The 17500-nt window shown below is 38.6% G+C and overlaps 1 protein-coding gene across 1 annotated transcript in view; it reads right to left on the bottom strand.

The window, feature by feature from the left end:
* The window catches only part of LOC137633326 (venom protease-like), a 26005-nt gene that overhangs the window by 8050 nt on the left and 455 nt on the right, over positions 1-17500 (bottom strand). The window contains exons 2-6 of the mRNA XM_068365567.1: positions 6690-6747; positions 5849-6001; positions 4065-4164; positions 2599-2743; positions 174-316 (exon numbers count right to left, since the gene is read on the bottom strand). Of these exons, the coding sequence (XP_068221668.1) occupies positions 174-316; positions 2599-2743; positions 4065-4164; positions 5849-6001; positions 6690-6738 (590 nt within the window). The 5' untranslated portion in view covers positions 6739-6747. The remainder of the gene's footprint in view (positions 1-173; positions 317-2598; positions 2744-4064; positions 4165-5848; positions 6002-6689; positions 6748-17500) is intronic.

The raw sequence follows: 17500 nt of genomic DNA, 5'->3' as shown, positions 1-17500 counted from the left end.
GCTATTTAAAGGTATTAATACGTTCTATTCACGTATCTTGCTATCAATTTTTTGCTCTGTTGGGGAGAGTATAGACTTAGCGGTAGACGTACGTCTGGCGGGAACCATTAACCCGTCAGTCTTTTGTACGTACGTATATGTTTACGTTTAATGTAATAAGAGTTAACACTTACTCCTCTGGTACTTGGTCGACCACGGAACAATGGGCAGCTGACAGGACGTGCCGTCTGGTGATAAGGGATCCCCCGCAGACGCTCGCGAAGACGTTGTTGGGCATGGGGCGACCAATGGCAACTACCCAGGGCCATAGTCCGATCTGATTTTGGCAGAAGAAGACATATCATGAAGTCGTTGGACAAAAGGATGTAGTCTTAATTCACAATGATGCATGATAAATTGATAACTTTTATATAGAAATATATGACCGTTATGGAATTTCATTACCGAAAGAGAAATTATTTTATATATATATATATATATATATATATATATATATATATATATATATATATATATATATATATATATGAAAGTGTAGTCTTGTATAAGCTAGTCAAGAAAAATATTCATCGTGAGCTAAATGGAAAACTTTTCCATTAAATCTATGTGAACAAAAAATTAAATTTGCAATTCTCCATAGATTCAATATTACTTTTATTATAATTCACCATAATAAGCAGTGGTAGCAGTAGTACAACCCAAACTGCAACCCTAATAGGAAAATCAGAATACCACAGGACTAAGGGTCCACACAGAGAAAGCAACGCAATGCAAAACAAAAAATTGAAAAGCAAATAACAAAAGCCATAAATTATCAAAATCGCTGAGTTGATTTAAATTCTTTACTTGGCTTCCGGAAGTGGCGGGGGGGGGGGGCGTGGGGTGAATGTAAACTAAGAATAGTCACAGTGGACCGACAGCAACACAACTTTCAGGAAGAGAAAACTAGTGATTCCACGTGCCATCCAAGTCTGAATGCTAAGTTTACCAAGAAAGGAAGCTAGTTTAAGTAGAAGGATCATAGGAATTTGAGGAGTCTTGAATATTAATAATGATAATACAGGAAATGTATCGACCTTCCACTCGATGTCAAGAATAGCACAAATGTGGCTGCCTTCGAGAAAAACCTGAAGACTTATCTTTTTAGAAAGTGTTATAATAGTGACCTGAAAACTATTAAGCCTGAATACAAATGCTAGCGAAATAACTGATAACGATACAGAGCAAAATATTAACTGGAAAGGAATTATTTTTTCATACACCAAGGCCCGCCTGAACAGACCTTCAGTGTTTGATGGAGGGCGAGAAATAAACCTCTAAAAGTAAAAAGTAAAAAGTAAGTATGGAAAGGGGTTGTGATGTCCGATGCGGTAACGTCCCTGACTGGTGCTCGCCAGACTGGGGTTCGAGTCTCGCTCATATTCGATAGTTCATTTGGTCACGGCAACCTCACCATCCTTGTGAGCTAAGGATGGGGGCTTTGGGGGGAGCCTATAGGTCTATCTGCTGAGTCATCAGCAGCTATTTCCTTGCCTTTCTGGTCCTAGCTTGGATTGAGAGGGGGCTTAGGTGCTTATCATATGTATATATGGTCAGTCTCTAGGGCATTGTCCTGCTTGATTGGGCAATGTCGCCGTTCCTTGCCTCTAGCATTCATGAACGGCCTTTAAACCATTAAACGTTAAAAGAAGACACTATCAGCCAGTGAATGTTCAGTACTTGCCCAGAATCAATATTAGAAACGACATGATAAAGTTGCTAAACCTCTCCATTGGATTCTCTGTAGACAATATGAAATACAATGCACCTATAAATGGTACGAATATCAACCTCAAGCTGTGGTAGAAAATGTCCAAGCTAAATTACTTTAGGATTACAATATAAGGGGTGATACAAGGTGTGATACAGGTTGATACAAGCACATCGGCTAGACGTCACTCTGGTCGACAAGACAACGAAAAGTGTCACTCATAGATGTCGCAGTACCGAGGGAGTCAAGAGTTGAAGATAAGAGAAAGAAAGATAGAAAAGTACCTGGACATTCGAATTAAATTGAGAAGGCTATGGAATAAGCATATATAGAAGTGGTACTACTCATCATAGGAGCACTAGGGACCATACTTAAGTCACTGGAAGGGAATCTTGAGAACACAGGAGCCGATATAGCTCCAGGATTTGTGTAGAAGAGCTTGCTATTTTGGGCTATGTAGCCCTATAGTCAATTCTTTTTACTGAGGCCGATTTGCACCGACTCGCAGGGGTGCCCTTTTAGCTCGGAAAAGTTTCCTGATCGCTGATTGGTTGAACAAGATATGTCTAACCAAACAGCGATCAGGAAACTTTTCCGAGCTAAAAGGGCACCGCTGCGAGTCGGTGCAAATCCGTCTCATTAAAAAAATTGAGTATACATACATACATACATATACCAAAGGCACTTCCTCCAATTTTGGGGGGTAGCCGACATCAACAATGAAACAAAACAAAAAGGGGACCTCTACTCTCTACGTTCTTCCAGGCTAAATTGAGTATAGTCGCATGTTAATCTTTAGTAGGTCAATATAAGTAATGCAAAAACACCAACAAGCGCCCTTCTCTCACCTCTGCTTCTTTGCCACCAATGACCCTCTCAACCGAGGGCACACCGCATTCGTTCTCGTCTGGGATTTCGATAGGACCGCTCGACGACCCTACGGTGCTCGGGGCGGAAGATGGGCAGCAGAAGTGTATAGTCCGTGGAAGCAATCTGAAATTAATTTTTCTCATCTTTTATTATGAAATACACATTTACAATCTTACAATTTATAACTTATACAGCATACATCATAGTATAATTACATAAATATTTTTTATTTTATTTTACATATACTGTATTTACAATAGAATTTTACTATTTATCTAAATATGTTTTTAAATGAAAAACATATCGACTCTTGAATACTTTTTTGATAGAAGTTTTAAATGCCATTTTATTTACATAAAACTTAATTAAGATCCTGCTTTTGAAATATCTTAAGTAATTGTGGGTTAATTAAAAGTTAAAGGTGTCTGGTTTCAGTTTCATCAGAATAGATGCTCATAAGAACGTTAGTCGGACAAACCCAACCCACCCCACTGTGGTTCCCAAACACAGTATTTGCCTCCCCAGTAAACAGCTTATGTTCCCTGGCGGGGATCGATCTGCTGCCATGCGAATGCTAGGCGAACTCGTTACCACTGTACTAGTCAGGGTACTTTATGGAAAAGCATTTTTATTGAGTATTCTAAATATTTGCTGCTATGAAAAGGAAAGGAAGCATCAAGTTGATGTCCTTTTCGTAATAATCCTCCAAACACATTGGTTGTAGTTATCATAAGGACTCATTTAGACGAAATTCTTCGTTCGTAAAATAAATTTGTCTTCATATTGATCAGGCTGATATACTGTGAGTCTCTCTTCATAGTTTATATATGACAAATCTATTTCAAAGTTGTTACTAATCTTGAAGTATTTCATATAAACTATTAATTTCTTCTAAGTAGAAGAAATTAATAGTTAATATGAAATATTTCAAGATTAGTAACAACTTTGAAATAGATTTGTCATATATGAATAGCCTATTTTCTTTTCCTCACTGGGCTATTTTTTCCTTTGTTGGAGCCCTTGGGCTCATAGCATCCTGCTTTTCCAGCTAGGATTTTAGCTTAGCTAGTTATATTATTATTATTATTATTACTAGCCAAGCTACAACCCTAGTTGGAAAAGCAAGATGCTATAAGCCCAGGGGCTCCTATAGGGAAAATAGCCCAGCGAGGAAAGGAAATAAGGAAATAAATAAATGATGAGAATAAATTAACAATAAATCATTCTAAAAACAGTAACAACGTCACAATCGTTAGCAATATAAAAAATAAAAATATAATATTAATCGTTAGCAAAATAGAAAAATAAAAAATATAATATTAATCGTTATCAAAATATAAAAAATAAGAATTTCATATACATTCACGTGTCTGCATCTATCACTCACATATTTTTCTCTCGATGGATAAATTCATAAAATCAAATAAATTCTTTTTGGAATTACCTGCAAATTCTTCCTCGAAGAAATGATAGCGTGCTGGTGTCTCCGAGTTGTCTCAAGAGAGGAATGAAACTTTGGCATTGGTTTATTGGACCACATGTACCTGCGTGTGAGAAAAAGTAGAAATATCATGAATAACTACACTTAAACAATGTAAAGTGAACCACTCTTAAACAATATAAAGTGAACCACTTGGACGTTATAAAGTGAACCACTTTTAAACAATATAAAGTGAATCACTTAAACAATATTAAGTGAATCACTTAAACAATATAAAGTTAACCACTTGGACATTATAAAGTGAACCACTTAAACAATATAAAGTGAATCACTTAAACAATATAAAGTGAACGACATGAACAATATAAAGTGAACCACTTAAACAATATAAAGTAAACCACTTGAACAATGTAAAGTGAACCACTTAAACAACATAAAGTGAATCACTTAAACAATATAAAGTGAACCACTTAAACAATATAAAGTGAAAACTTTTAAACAATATAAAGTGAATCACTTAAACAATATAAAGTGAACCACTTAGACATTATAAAGTGAAGCACTTAAACAATATAAAGTGAGCCACTTAAACAATATAAAGTGAACCACTTAAACAATATAAAGTGAACCACTTAAACAATGTAAAGTGAACCACTTAAACAACATAAAGTGAACCACTTAAACAATGTAAAGTGAACCACTTAAGCAACATAAAGTGAACCACTTAAACAATATAAAGTGAATCACTTAAACAATATTAAGTGAACCACTTAAACAATGTAAAGTGAACCACTTAAACAATGTAAAGTGAGCCACTTAAACAATATAAAGTGAACCACTTAAACAATATTAAGTGAACCACTTAAACAATATTAAGTGAACCACTTAAACAATATTAAGTGAACCACTTAAACAATGTAAAGTGAACCACTTAAACAATGTAAAGTGAACCACTTAAACAACATAAAGTGAATCACTTAAACAATATAAAGTATGAAGTTCACAACCATAAGATAACTCTTTGTTGTACATATGAAGTGTTCACGAAAAATTCTTAACTATCAAGTTGTAAACAACGCGAGAAATATATGTTCAAAAGGAGTACATTAATCAGATACTGTATAAAATTCTCAATCATAAAAAAAAATCTTCTTATACATCTAAAAAATTCATGAAAAAATCTCCACTAACGAGTAAAATTGAAAATCAGGAAAAAAAAAATCCGTTACAAGAGGCACATTAACAACAGCAGCAACAACAACAACAACAACAACAAATGCAGCTGTTTCTAGTGCATTGCAGGACAAATGGCTCGGACATGTCCTTATCTATGTCTGGGGTTTGGCCAATTTCCATCACCACACTAGGCAGCTGAGGATTGGTGCTGATGGGAGACTTTTGCCTGATCGCTCACAGCAAACCAACCTAGTATGGATATCCCTGGATCGAGTTATCATAAACAATCACTGTGTATTGGTGATGGTGGGAGACTTGCCTGATCGCTCACAGCAAACCAACCTAGTGTGGATATCCCTGGATCGAGTTCTCATAAATACTGTGTATTGGTGATGATGGGAGACTTGCCTGATCGCTCACATCAAACCAACCTAGTGTGGATATCCCTGGATCGAATTCTCATTAACAATCACTGTGTATTGGTGATGGTGGGAGACTTGCCTGATCACTCACAGCAAACCAACCTGGTCTGGGTGGCCCTGGATCAAGTTCTTCTCATAAACAATCCCCGTTCAAGCAAAGTAATGAATGGCCTTTGCAGCCATACCCACCTCTTTCCTGCAAAGGCGTCGTACAATCGTTTGATCCCGCAGCCGGTGTGGAATTTGGGGGAAGGCCATTCCTGACGTTAACGCCCAAGAGCTCAGCCAACCTGTTACTGGTGGTCCCGGCATTGCCTTCTGTCCCGTCAGGGAAAACTATATCTGCGGGAAGAAGGTTTCCGTTGGAATTATACTTTAATGGTTGCCGGAGAGAGAGAGAGAGAGAGAGAGAGAGAGAGAGAGAGAGAGAGAGAGAGAGAGAGAGAGAGAGAGAGATCAAAGCGTTTCATAAATTCTTTTTGGAATAAAGTTTTAAAGCAATACGTGAAAATATTGTATGAAAAATTCTTTAAGAAAAATTTAATGGTTGAGAGAGAGAGAGAGAGAGAGAGAGAGAGAGAGAGAGAGAGAGAGAGAGAGAGAGAGATATTCATGAATTCTTAGAATAACGTTTTAAAGCAATACGTGAAAATATTTTATGGAAGATTTTGTAAGAAAAATTTAATGGTTGAGAGAAAGAGAGAGAGAGAGAGAGAGAGAGAGAGAGAGAGAGAGAGAGAGAGAGAGAGAGAGAGAGAGAGAGAGAGAGAGAGAGCGTGCGTTTCATAAATTCTATTTTAGAATAATATTTTAAAGCAATACTTGAAAATATTACATGAAAAATTGTTTTAAAAAAATTTAGTGGCTAACATTTCCATGTGTTAATAATACAAATAGGCTTCAAAATTAAAATTTTCAGTTATCCCAAGAAACAGAGATAAAGAAGATGAAGAAAATTTAAAATAATTTCTAACAAATTTCATGTGAACAACATGAAGAATTATTTTGAAATATTATGAGATTTATTTACCTTGAGCTGCAACGAGCGATAAAGTAATAAGGAAGATTCCAATTCTCATCTTTTGTTTCTGAAATTTGAAGAAGGAAAAAGTAGGTTAGCATTACGAAAAGGATCATTATTTTTATTCTACCTTTTATTAGTCTCGGCAAATCTACTCTATAATTCTCTTTATCAAAATAGTCTTCCTATTTTCATTATTGATAATTCTTTTAATGAAGGAAGCTTTCACTAGAGTATCATTGTTTTTAAAATTATTATTATTATTAAAATGATCAATATTAATATCATTAAAATTATAATTGTTAATATTAAAATCATAATTGCTCTTAAAATTATCATAATAACAATAGTAGATATGAATTTCTTCAGAGACAATTAGAAATTAATGAGCTATCATTTTGCATAATCATCAATATTAATAGTAGTATTATTACTTGCTAAGCTACAACCATAGCTGGAAAAGAAGGATGCTAAAAGCCCAGGGACCCCAATAGGAAAAATATCCCAGTGAGGAAAGGAAAGAGGGAAAAATAAAATATTTTAAGAACAGTAACAACATAAAATAAACATTTCCTATATAAACTATAAAAACTTTAACAAAACAAGAGGAAGAGAAATTAGATAGAATAGTGTTCCCGAGTGTACCCTCAAGCAAGAGAACTCTAACCCAAGACAGTGGAAGACCATGGTACAGAGGCTATGGCACTACCCAAGACTAGATAGCAATGGTTTGATTTAGGGAGTGCCCTTCTCCTAGAAGAGCTGCTTACCGTAGCTAAAGAGTCTCTTTTACCCTAACCAAGAGGGAAGTAGACACTGAACAATTAACAGTAGCATACAATAGTCAACCTCTTGAGAAAAGAAGAATTGTTTGGTAATCTCAATGTTGTCAGGTGTATGAGGACAGGGGGGATCTGTAAAGAATAGGCCAGACTATTCGGTGTATGTGTAGGCAAAGGGAAAGTGAACCGTAACCAGAGAGCAGGATCCAATGTAAGAGCCATAGCATCTGTACCATGACCTTCCAGTCTTGGATTAGAGGTCTCATGCTTGAGGGTACACTCGGGCATACACTCTAATTTCTCTTCCTCCTGTTTTGTTAAAGTTTTTCTGGTTTATTTATTTAATGTTATTCTTAAAATATTCTATTTTTCCTTGTTGCCTTTCCTCACTGAGTTATTTTCCCTGTTGGAGCCCCTGGGCTTAGAGAATTCTGCTTTTCCAACTAGGGTTGTAGCTTAGTAAATAATAATAATAATAATAATAATAATAATAATAATAATAATAAAACTGTCTGGCCAGTCAAAGGCCCTCATAACTCTCTAGCGGTAGTCAAATTCTATATATACACACTTAAACGGTCTTAAATACCTTTTATACTCTTTATTTTGGACATAAGTATACATAAAAAGCACGAAGTTCATCAGGTGTTGATAAACATCAAAGATCCGGATGCAGTATTTTCTTTCTTTTACGTATTCCAATCAGTCGAGTTCACTCAACAAAGACCACTACATTTATTTGTCATATGCAAACGAGTTTGAGACGTTTTCAAAAATTTCTCGAAGAAACTGGTTTGCAAGACTTTCCACGAATTGAAAATCTCCAAGTTACGTGGTAGGGAAATCTTTCAGTTTGCTTCCAAGAATAACACAAGCAACTCTATGACCATCTTGAGTTTCCAGTGCGTTTGTTTCTTGCCCACAGGAATCATTTCTAAATTCCTTATTAGTTTCGTTTGTTGGGAATACAAAGATATACTATAAAACATATATAATTTTCCGGATCTTTGAGCATTTTCATTATTGGCTAATATTTAGGAATGATCTTCAAAGGGAACAAGAATTTATCTGGTTCTTTTTTCTTGCCGGGAAAAAAAATATAAAAAAACAAAAAATAAAGTTTGTTCTTCACGCCATGAGCCATTAGATGACTCATCGGTGGACTAAGGTTCAGTTACTTCTCGGAAAGACTTATAAGAATGCACTATCGTCTATGTATTATTTCTAATATAAAAATAATACTTATAAAAATAAATACATAGGAAGTCACACATATTTTGACACATTTCGACATCATTTGTGAAAAGGCTTTCATTTAAGGGTATTGTCATTAACGAAAAAATCCTGTACCATCTTTTACACGCAAGTAAATTGCTAAGTTTTTTAAACCTGCCTAAATTCTTAGCTAAAGATAAAGAAAAAAGGAAAACTAGTGCCCAGGATTCACTTACCGGTAAATGTTAATTATAATTCTAGTAACAGGATTCAGTTAACTGTTAAGTAAATTCTAGTAACAGGATTCAGTTAATTGTTAAATATCTTCTAGTAACAGGATTAAGTTAACTGTTAAGTAAATTCTAGTAATAGGATTCAGTTAACTGTTAAATATATTCTAGTAACAGGATTCAGTTAACTGTTAAGTATATTCTAGTAGCAGGATTCACTTAAATGTTGAGTTAATTCTAATAAAAGGATCCATTTAACTGTTAAGTAAATTCTAGTAACAGGATTCACTTAAATGTTAAGTATCCATTTGCTGATTTCAATTTTATTCATTTCCTTATTTCAGTTTTATCCATTAGCTTTCATGCAATCTAGGTCTTTACTCGTAAAACCGGTCTGGAAAGTAAAAGAAATCTTCACTTCCAGTTTTTGTTGCAAAGGTCAGCTTGCTGGCGTGGTTATTGTATGCAGTTGCAACTGCAGAGGACAATGCTGTGAGGAAACAATGATCTTTCCCATCTGTGTCTGGGATAAACTAGAAAATGAGGAATAAAGTAATAGTTTTCTTTCTAAAACTAGAAGTAAACTTTAATGCCATTTCATAACTAGTGTCTGCTCTGTACTGACTTGCTGACTAGTGTCTGGAATAAACTAGAAAATGAGGAATAAAGTAATAGTTTTCTTTTAAAAACTAGGAATTAACTTCAATGCTCTTTCCTAATTAGTGTCAGGGATAAACTAGAAGAGGAGGAATAATGTAATACTTTCCTTGCTAATACTAGAAGTAAACTTTAATGCTCTTTCCTAACTAGTGTCTGCTCTTTACTGACTTACTGACTAGTGTCTGGGATAAACTAGAAAAGAAGGAACAAAGTAATAGTTTTCTTGCTAATACTGGAAGTAAACTTTGATGCCATTTCATAACTAGTGTCTGCTCTTTACTGACTTGTTGACTAGTGTCTGGGATAAACTAGAAAAGAAGGAACAAAGTAATAGTTTTCTTGCTAAAATTAGAAGTAAACTTTAATGCTCTCTCCTAACTAGTGTCTTCTCTTTACTGACTAGTTGACTAGTGTTTGGGATAAAGTAGAAAAGAAGGAACAAAGTAATAGTTTTCTTGCTAATACTAGAAGTAAACTTTAATGCTCTTTCCTAACTAGCGTCTGCTCTTTACTAACCTGTTGACTATTGTCTGGGATAAACTTGAAAATGAGGAATAAAGTAATAGTTTTCTTGCTAAAACTAGAAGTAAACTTTAATGCTCTTTCCTAACTAGTGTCTGCTCTTTACTGACTTACTGACTAGCGTCTGGGATAAACTAGAAAAGAACGAATAAAGTAATAGTTTTCTTGCTAATACTGTATAGATATCTAATGTTATGCTATATATTATTTACATTACATACAGTTTATGAACATTTATGTACATTTGCTTTATTATTATTTTGTAGAAGAATTATAATTATTTCCATTTATCTTTTCCCATTACACGTACTGTAAGACCACTATTTCATTATGTATCGTGGCAACAATGTAATTATGTGTGTCAACGCTGCTTTTCCTTCCGCCATGTGCATATAGTATCAGTCGTTGTTCAGTGGTCACTGTAGTAGTGACAAGCATGGACCTGCTTCCCGCTGTTGTCACATTTATGTCCGTTTATCTTCAGTAAAAGATTCTAAAGAACCTACTAGTTTAATTTGTCACCCCCCACATTCCATTTATTGCATGGATGTTTGTGGCAGTATCACACACATGTTGCAGTGAGTAACCGGACATTATGGATTCCAAGAAGACGGCCGCCATTGCAGTTTACTTCTCGTCTCGCACATTGAATCCCTTACAGTGACTCAAGATTTTAACTACAGTGTCTCCTAAGAGTGATACAGTGTTTGTGCAGTGCAGGGTTAGAGTGTCAGTGTGTTACAGTGCTGTGTTGTATTATGTTAATGTCCTTGCCAACATTTTTTTTAGGACATTTGAACTCTAGCAGCCCCACCTGTCCTCCTTGTTTCATGCATCGATTGTGACTGAGGCCCGAGGCGCTCGTCCAGAGGCACTCACCCCACCCGTCTCCCCTCTGGTCGCAACACACATTCGCTCATCTCACCCAACTGCCGCTTATTTCACAAGCTCACTGACAAACATTGTAATTTTTAACTATCCAAAGGGCTTTCTTTCGCTGACATACAGCGATTTGAATATTTTTTCTGGCGCTTTACTGATTTCAAGCTCTCTTACGACACCAAACTCAATATGGCTCAGCAAGAGGAACAGCTAATTGATTTAATGGATTAGACAAAGGATCAAACAGAGGATCAAACGGAGGGTTTGATGAGAGAGGAAGTACCTGTGCACCTCCCCACTGCTGATGAAGATACCAGCATCACTCTCCCTCCTCCCCTGACTCCCAATAAGTCAGGAGTCCACAATAATGATACTAATCATCTCATCCATTTTCTGCAGACTTCCAGCATGCAAGAGCAAGACCGGCGACGACATGAGGAGCAGACCTTCAGACTACAGATGGAGCAATCAAGACAGGAAGACAACCAGCGGTTCATGTCTCTTTTCTCCTTGCTATCAGGACAGATTGCGGCATTGCAATCCCAGCAACCTAACCCCATAATTGCACCTCCTGTCACACCTGTTCCCCCAATCCCTTGCTTCTCAGAGCATACACCTACAACTTCTAGTAAGCCTACGGTCCATCCCCCACCTCTCTTGCAATAAGATGCAATGTATCAAGCGTTTTGCCAATGGAGACTCTGTTTTAAGGATTATGCAGCATTAGTTGGACTTGATAGATTACATCAAACTTCCCAGATGATTCACCTGAGAACTTGCATCTCCCTGGACGTCCAGCCCCTGCTTACGCATACAATGGGCATCCCTCCCAACACATCCCTTTCCCTTACAGAGGTGTTGGATACACTGCAGAAGCACTTTTGCAGCCTTAGAAATGAAGCCCTACGACGCAGGGAATTGTTGTCCTGCAAACAGGCTGTCGGAGAATCGTTTACAGACTACTACGCACGCCTCAAGGATCTCGCTGATGAAGTGGACTTATGCACTGGCAACGCCACCTCTTGCACTGAACGGCAATTACAGATGGTAATTTTGATGGGTGTGAGAGACAAAGAGTTAATATAACACCTTATCCCCCTCCAACCCTTATGTACCCTCGCAGAGTTTGTGACATGCTGCCACTCCTACGAATCTACACGTGCAACTGCATCAGCCATTGCATCTTACCCTAGCCAAGTCAACGCAGTATCTACATACAAGAAGAATCAGTGTCTACAGAAGAGGACTTCTCATCGATCTCCTGACCAACGTTCTCACCAGTCTCATAACAGTGGCACATGTCAATACTGCTCTCGCAAACATGATTCCGGATAATGCCCAGCCATTAGTGCATGGTGCAATAACTGCGGACGCACAGGTCATTGGCCCCGCACTCAGAAATGCCCTGCTAAGGAAGTTCAGTGCAATACCTGCAAGAAACGGGGACATTTTACGAAGATGTGCATGTCTACCAAGAAAAGTCAGACTGGGTATACAGCTTCACCTCCTACTACTAAGTCAAATACCAGCTGCCATTTCGTGGGTAATAACTCAAAAAGTGAGTCCCCCACACCGGTCACTGTCTCTCTGTCATTTGGCGATATACCATCAAATCTCCAGATAATCCCCGATACAGGAGCAGACATCACAGTGATTGGCACCATACATTTGGATGCACTCCGCATACCTCGGACAAGCCTTGAACCTCCACCTATGACAGACGTCGTGACAGCAGATGGATCCCCCATGACACCGGCTGTAGGATACTTCCAGGCAACACTTCGTCTTGGCAAAATTCTTGCTCAGCAACCATACATGTTCATGAGGATATCCAGACTCCCCTCCTCTCTTTTGAACATTGCTGATCCCTTGCCATAGTGTCACTGGACTTCCCGAAGCCCATCCTCAAGGTAACACATGTCAACAAATGCGCTCGGTTTCCTGCCTCCACCATGACATCACCAGCAGCTATTAAGGACTATTTTCTTCGGCACTTCAGCGACGTCCTCATATCCAAGGAGGATCTACAAACCCAGTCACTAAAGAAAATGGCAGGCCCTCCAATGAGGATTCACCTAAAACCTGGCGCTACACCCTTCGCTGTACATACGCCCAGGCCCATTCCGTTTGCTCTCAGAGGTAAAGTGAAAGAAGAACTTGACTCCTTGGTGCAACAAGGAATCATCAGACCAGCAGGCGACGAACCCTCTAAATGGTGGCATCCCATGGTATTGGTACCCAAGAACAAAGGTGTGCGCATCACCATCACCAACGCCCCATGATGCCGTCCGCAACATCTCTCCTACTGCGAAGTGCTTCACCACAGCGGATGCCCTGCATGGCTATTGGCAAATGGAGTTGGCAGAAGAGGACCACCACCTAACTACATTTATAACTCCGTACGGAAGATTCCAGCACTGTCATGGCTCAATGGGATTTTCAGCAACAGGTGAAGCATACTGCCTCCGTGGAGATATGGCACTACAAGGTGTTCCCAACTGTGTGAAGGTTGTAGATGACATCCTCCTTTCTGACGAGGATCTCCCTTCCCACCTACAACACGTGCACCAGATGCTGACCAGATGCCGTCAATATGGCATCACCCTCGACAAGGACAAGTTCACTGTAGCCGCTCCTAAAATTAACTTTTGTGGTTATGTCTTATCATCCGATGGTATTGCAGCAGACCCTGCCAAGGTATCAGCTATACGTGATTTTCCTACACCATCTAATGTCACAGATATCAGGTCGTTTATGGGTCTTGTCAATCAACTTGCTGACTTCACTCCAGACATCGCAGCAGCAGTACAGCCCCTACGCCCACTTATGAGCCCCAAACGCTCATTCGTCTGGACACTCGACCATGAGCGAGCATTTAAGAAAATCAAGACAGCTCTGACTTCACCGCCTGTCCTAGCACCTTCAATCCTGCCTCGCCTGTAGTTCTACAAACAGATGCCTCACGCTTATACAGTCTCGGCTATGCCCTACTTCAAGATGATGACAGAGGTCAGATGCGTCTCGTCCAGTGTGGCTCTCGTTTCCTTACGGATACAGAAACTCATTACTCCACCATAGAGCTACTTGCAGTCACTTGGGCTATAGCTAAGTGCCGCTTATACCTGTCTGGACTTCAGTATTTCACCTTAATGACTGATCATCGTCCCTTGATACCGATTCTCAATCACAACACTTTGGATGCTATTGAGAGTCCACGCCTTCAACACCTCAAGATGAAAGTGGCCCCCTACATCTTCACTGCAGTATGGCACGCAGGGAAACAACTTTGCATACCAGACGCCCTATCTCGCTCCCCAACCAGTCGCTCCACACCTGAAGATGAAGAAGAATGCACTACTTTGACTGCACATGTCAGGCATATTGTTGCCAGCACCGCCACTTCTTCTGACGACCAGTCAACAGTACCCATCATTGAAGAGGATAAGTTTCTACAAGAAATTCGCACGGCCACATCTCAGGATCAACGGCTTTTCCACCAACCGCTACGATCTCCACGCTTCCGCCCTCCCGTATTGGAAGCTGCGGGATAACCTTTACGTGGATGGAGAGTTGGTATTGTATGGACCCCGGATCGTCATCCCTGCAGCCCTTCGTTGACGCACCTTGGATCGACTCCATGACAGCCACCGAGGGACTGAAGCTACTCGACATCATGCAATGCAGACAGTATTCTGGCCAGGTATCAATGCAGATATCAAGAGTAAAGTAGAAAACTGTGAGGACCACCAATAGCTTCTCCCTAGGCAGCAACAGGAACCTTACATGTGCAACGACCACTCATCCCAGCCCTTTGAAAGTGTGTCAGCTGACTTCTTCCTCGTAGCAGGAAAATCCTTTCTTGTTATTGCTGATAGACCTTCAGGCTGGCCTGAAGTTGTTCCCTGTGGACGTGACACAACTGCATCCAGAGTTACAAGAATGTTCTGTGTTTTCTTCCGCGAGGTTGGTGTTCCACTCCGCTTACGAACTGATGGAGGACCCCCATTTTCCAGCCACGACTTCAAGCAATTTGCCGAATTCTGGGGATTTCATCACATCATCACTTCTCCACATTACCCTCAGTCTAATGGACACGCAGAAGCTGCCGTGAAAGCTGTTAAACACCTTATCCTCAAGACTGCCCCATCCGGGAACATAGATTGTGAAGCCTTTTATAGAGGACTGCTGGAGATTCAAAATGCACCGAACCCTGCTGGACGCTCCCCTGCGATGGGACAAGGTTGGTATCGTGATGGGCCGCGGAATGTCAAGAAAGACATTTACGCCCAGTGGCAAATATATGTGATGATAACTCTCCCCAAGACCCTGTGTCTCCTCGCTCTGGTAGGAAAGAGAGCCATCATCCGAACCCTCCAATGTCCCTCGTCATTCACCTCGACTAGCTCAGAAATTAATGTTCTGCTCGAGACACTGCTACGAGCATAAAGAGGGAGGGAGGTGTATAGATATCTAATGTTATGCTGTATATTATTTACATTAATGTACATTTGCTTTATTATTATTTTGTAGAAGAATGATATTTATTTCCATTTATCTTTTCCCATTACACGTACTGTAAGACCACTTTTTCATTATGTATCGTGGCAACAATGTAATTATGTGTGTCAACGCTGCTTTTCCTTCCGTCATGTGCATATAATTTAGTATGTCTTTGTTCAGTGGTCACTGTAGTGACAAGCATGGGCCTGCTTCCTGCTGCTGTCACATTTATGTCCGTATATCTTCATTATACAGATTTTAAAGAACCTACTAGTTTAATTTGTCACCCCCATTCCATTTATCGCATGGATGTATGTGGCAGTAGCACACACAAATACTAGAAGTAAACTTTAGTGCTCTTTCCTAACTAGTGTCTGCTCTTTACTGACTAGTGTCTGGGATAAACTAGAAAATGAGGAATAAGGTATTAGTTTTCTTGCTAAAACTAGAAGTAAACTTTAATGCTCTTTCCTAACTAGTGTCTGCTCTTTACTGACTTACTGACTAGTGTCTGGGATAAACTAGAAAATGAGGAATATGGTATTAGTTTTCTTGCTAAAACTAGAAGTAAAGCTTAATGCTCTTTCCTAACTAGTGTCTGCTCTTTACTGATTTACTGACTAGTGTCTGGGATAAACTAGAAAATAAGGAATAAAGTAATAGTTTTCTTGCTAAAACTAGAACTAAAGTTTAAATCTCTTTCCTAAATAGTGTCTGGGATAAACTGGAATAGAAGGAATAAAGTAATAGTTTTCTTGCTAAAACTAGAAGTAAACTTTAATGCTCTTTCCTAACTAGTGTCTGGGATAAACTAGATGACAAAAAATAGAATAGTTTTTTTTTGCTAAAACTAGAAGTAAACAATTGTTATGAAAACTGCACTGTAACTAAATACTGCATTTTCTCATTCGGAAGAGAAAGGGGTTGGTGGGGAGTTGCCTGTTCGTGAAAGCCAAATTGGATATCAAAGGTGTTTTCATGCTAATTCGTCTACACAGCTTAAGTTTTTGTGCAATACTTACCACTGCACTAAAATCATAGTGGTCTAGAGTGTACATTTAAAGCTTCATTCACATTGACATAATAATTCGCCAAAACTATAGCGTCAATAAATTTCATCTTCTAAGAATACCATTACGTCATATTTTTCTTTAGTATGATTCAAGGTGCCCTTGCGTCCACTTCCTGTCTTTTGTGACAGGACAGTTGCACGTTACAATGAAGATAAATGACAGCCTGCGAGAAAGAATTCGTAAAATATAAGTGTATGAAAGCCTGCTTTCACATTACTCCATTATAACCGGAACACTTTCTTGAACCAACTTACATAATTAGAATAATTGAAGTGCATAAAATATTCTCTAGTAAATCGCATATGTTAGTCTTTAATTTGCAAAAAGTATAATTTTCTCTCAAATATTCAGTTAAACTACCATGTATTTTTGCTAATCGGAGTCTTTGTATATTAGCGGCCAGTTCCTCACACGTTGATTAAAAATAGACATTAACTAACCTAAACTTTCCCCCATAACCTAACCTGCAAGCCGTGTCCTTACTTACTTAAAGGGGGGGGGGGGGCGTTCCCCTTTACACTACCGTTTTCTAAGTTAGACATGATAATACATAGAGGTGGCCGCAATCATACATACACATTAAATAGAATCAAGTCCTTTCAACTATAAAGCATTCGTAAGAATGGAAGAGACTACGGATGTTTATAAAGATTCTCCGAGAGAGCGATTAAGTAAAACTCAAAACATCTGCTGGTGATTTTAAAGACAAGCCCTTGTCTACATAGTTCCATCTCGTTCACATAAACAACCTTTGAATTAGTTGTAGTCACGACCAGAGTTGCCAGGTTGGCCATTTTTTCAGACCAAAACCGTCAACTTTGTCCTTTTTCAGGTCATAAATTTCAAATTTGGCCTTTTTAAGTGGGTTGGCGTTAAATGCTACACTTTGGCCTTTTTACAACTAATGGGTTGGGTTGGCCTTTTAAAGCTGTAGTTGATTAAAAGTTGGCCGTTTC

The sequence above is a fragment of the Palaemon carinicauda genome, chromosome 42, assembly GCF_036898095.1.
Source record: "Palaemon carinicauda isolate YSFRI2023 chromosome 42, ASM3689809v2, whole genome shotgun sequence".
Lineage (NCBI taxonomy): Eukaryota > Metazoa > Arthropoda > Malacostraca > Decapoda > Palaemonidae > Palaemon > Palaemon carinicauda.
Note: the sequence above shows the minus strand (reverse complement) of the source record. Positions and strands in the feature narration are given on the sequence as shown.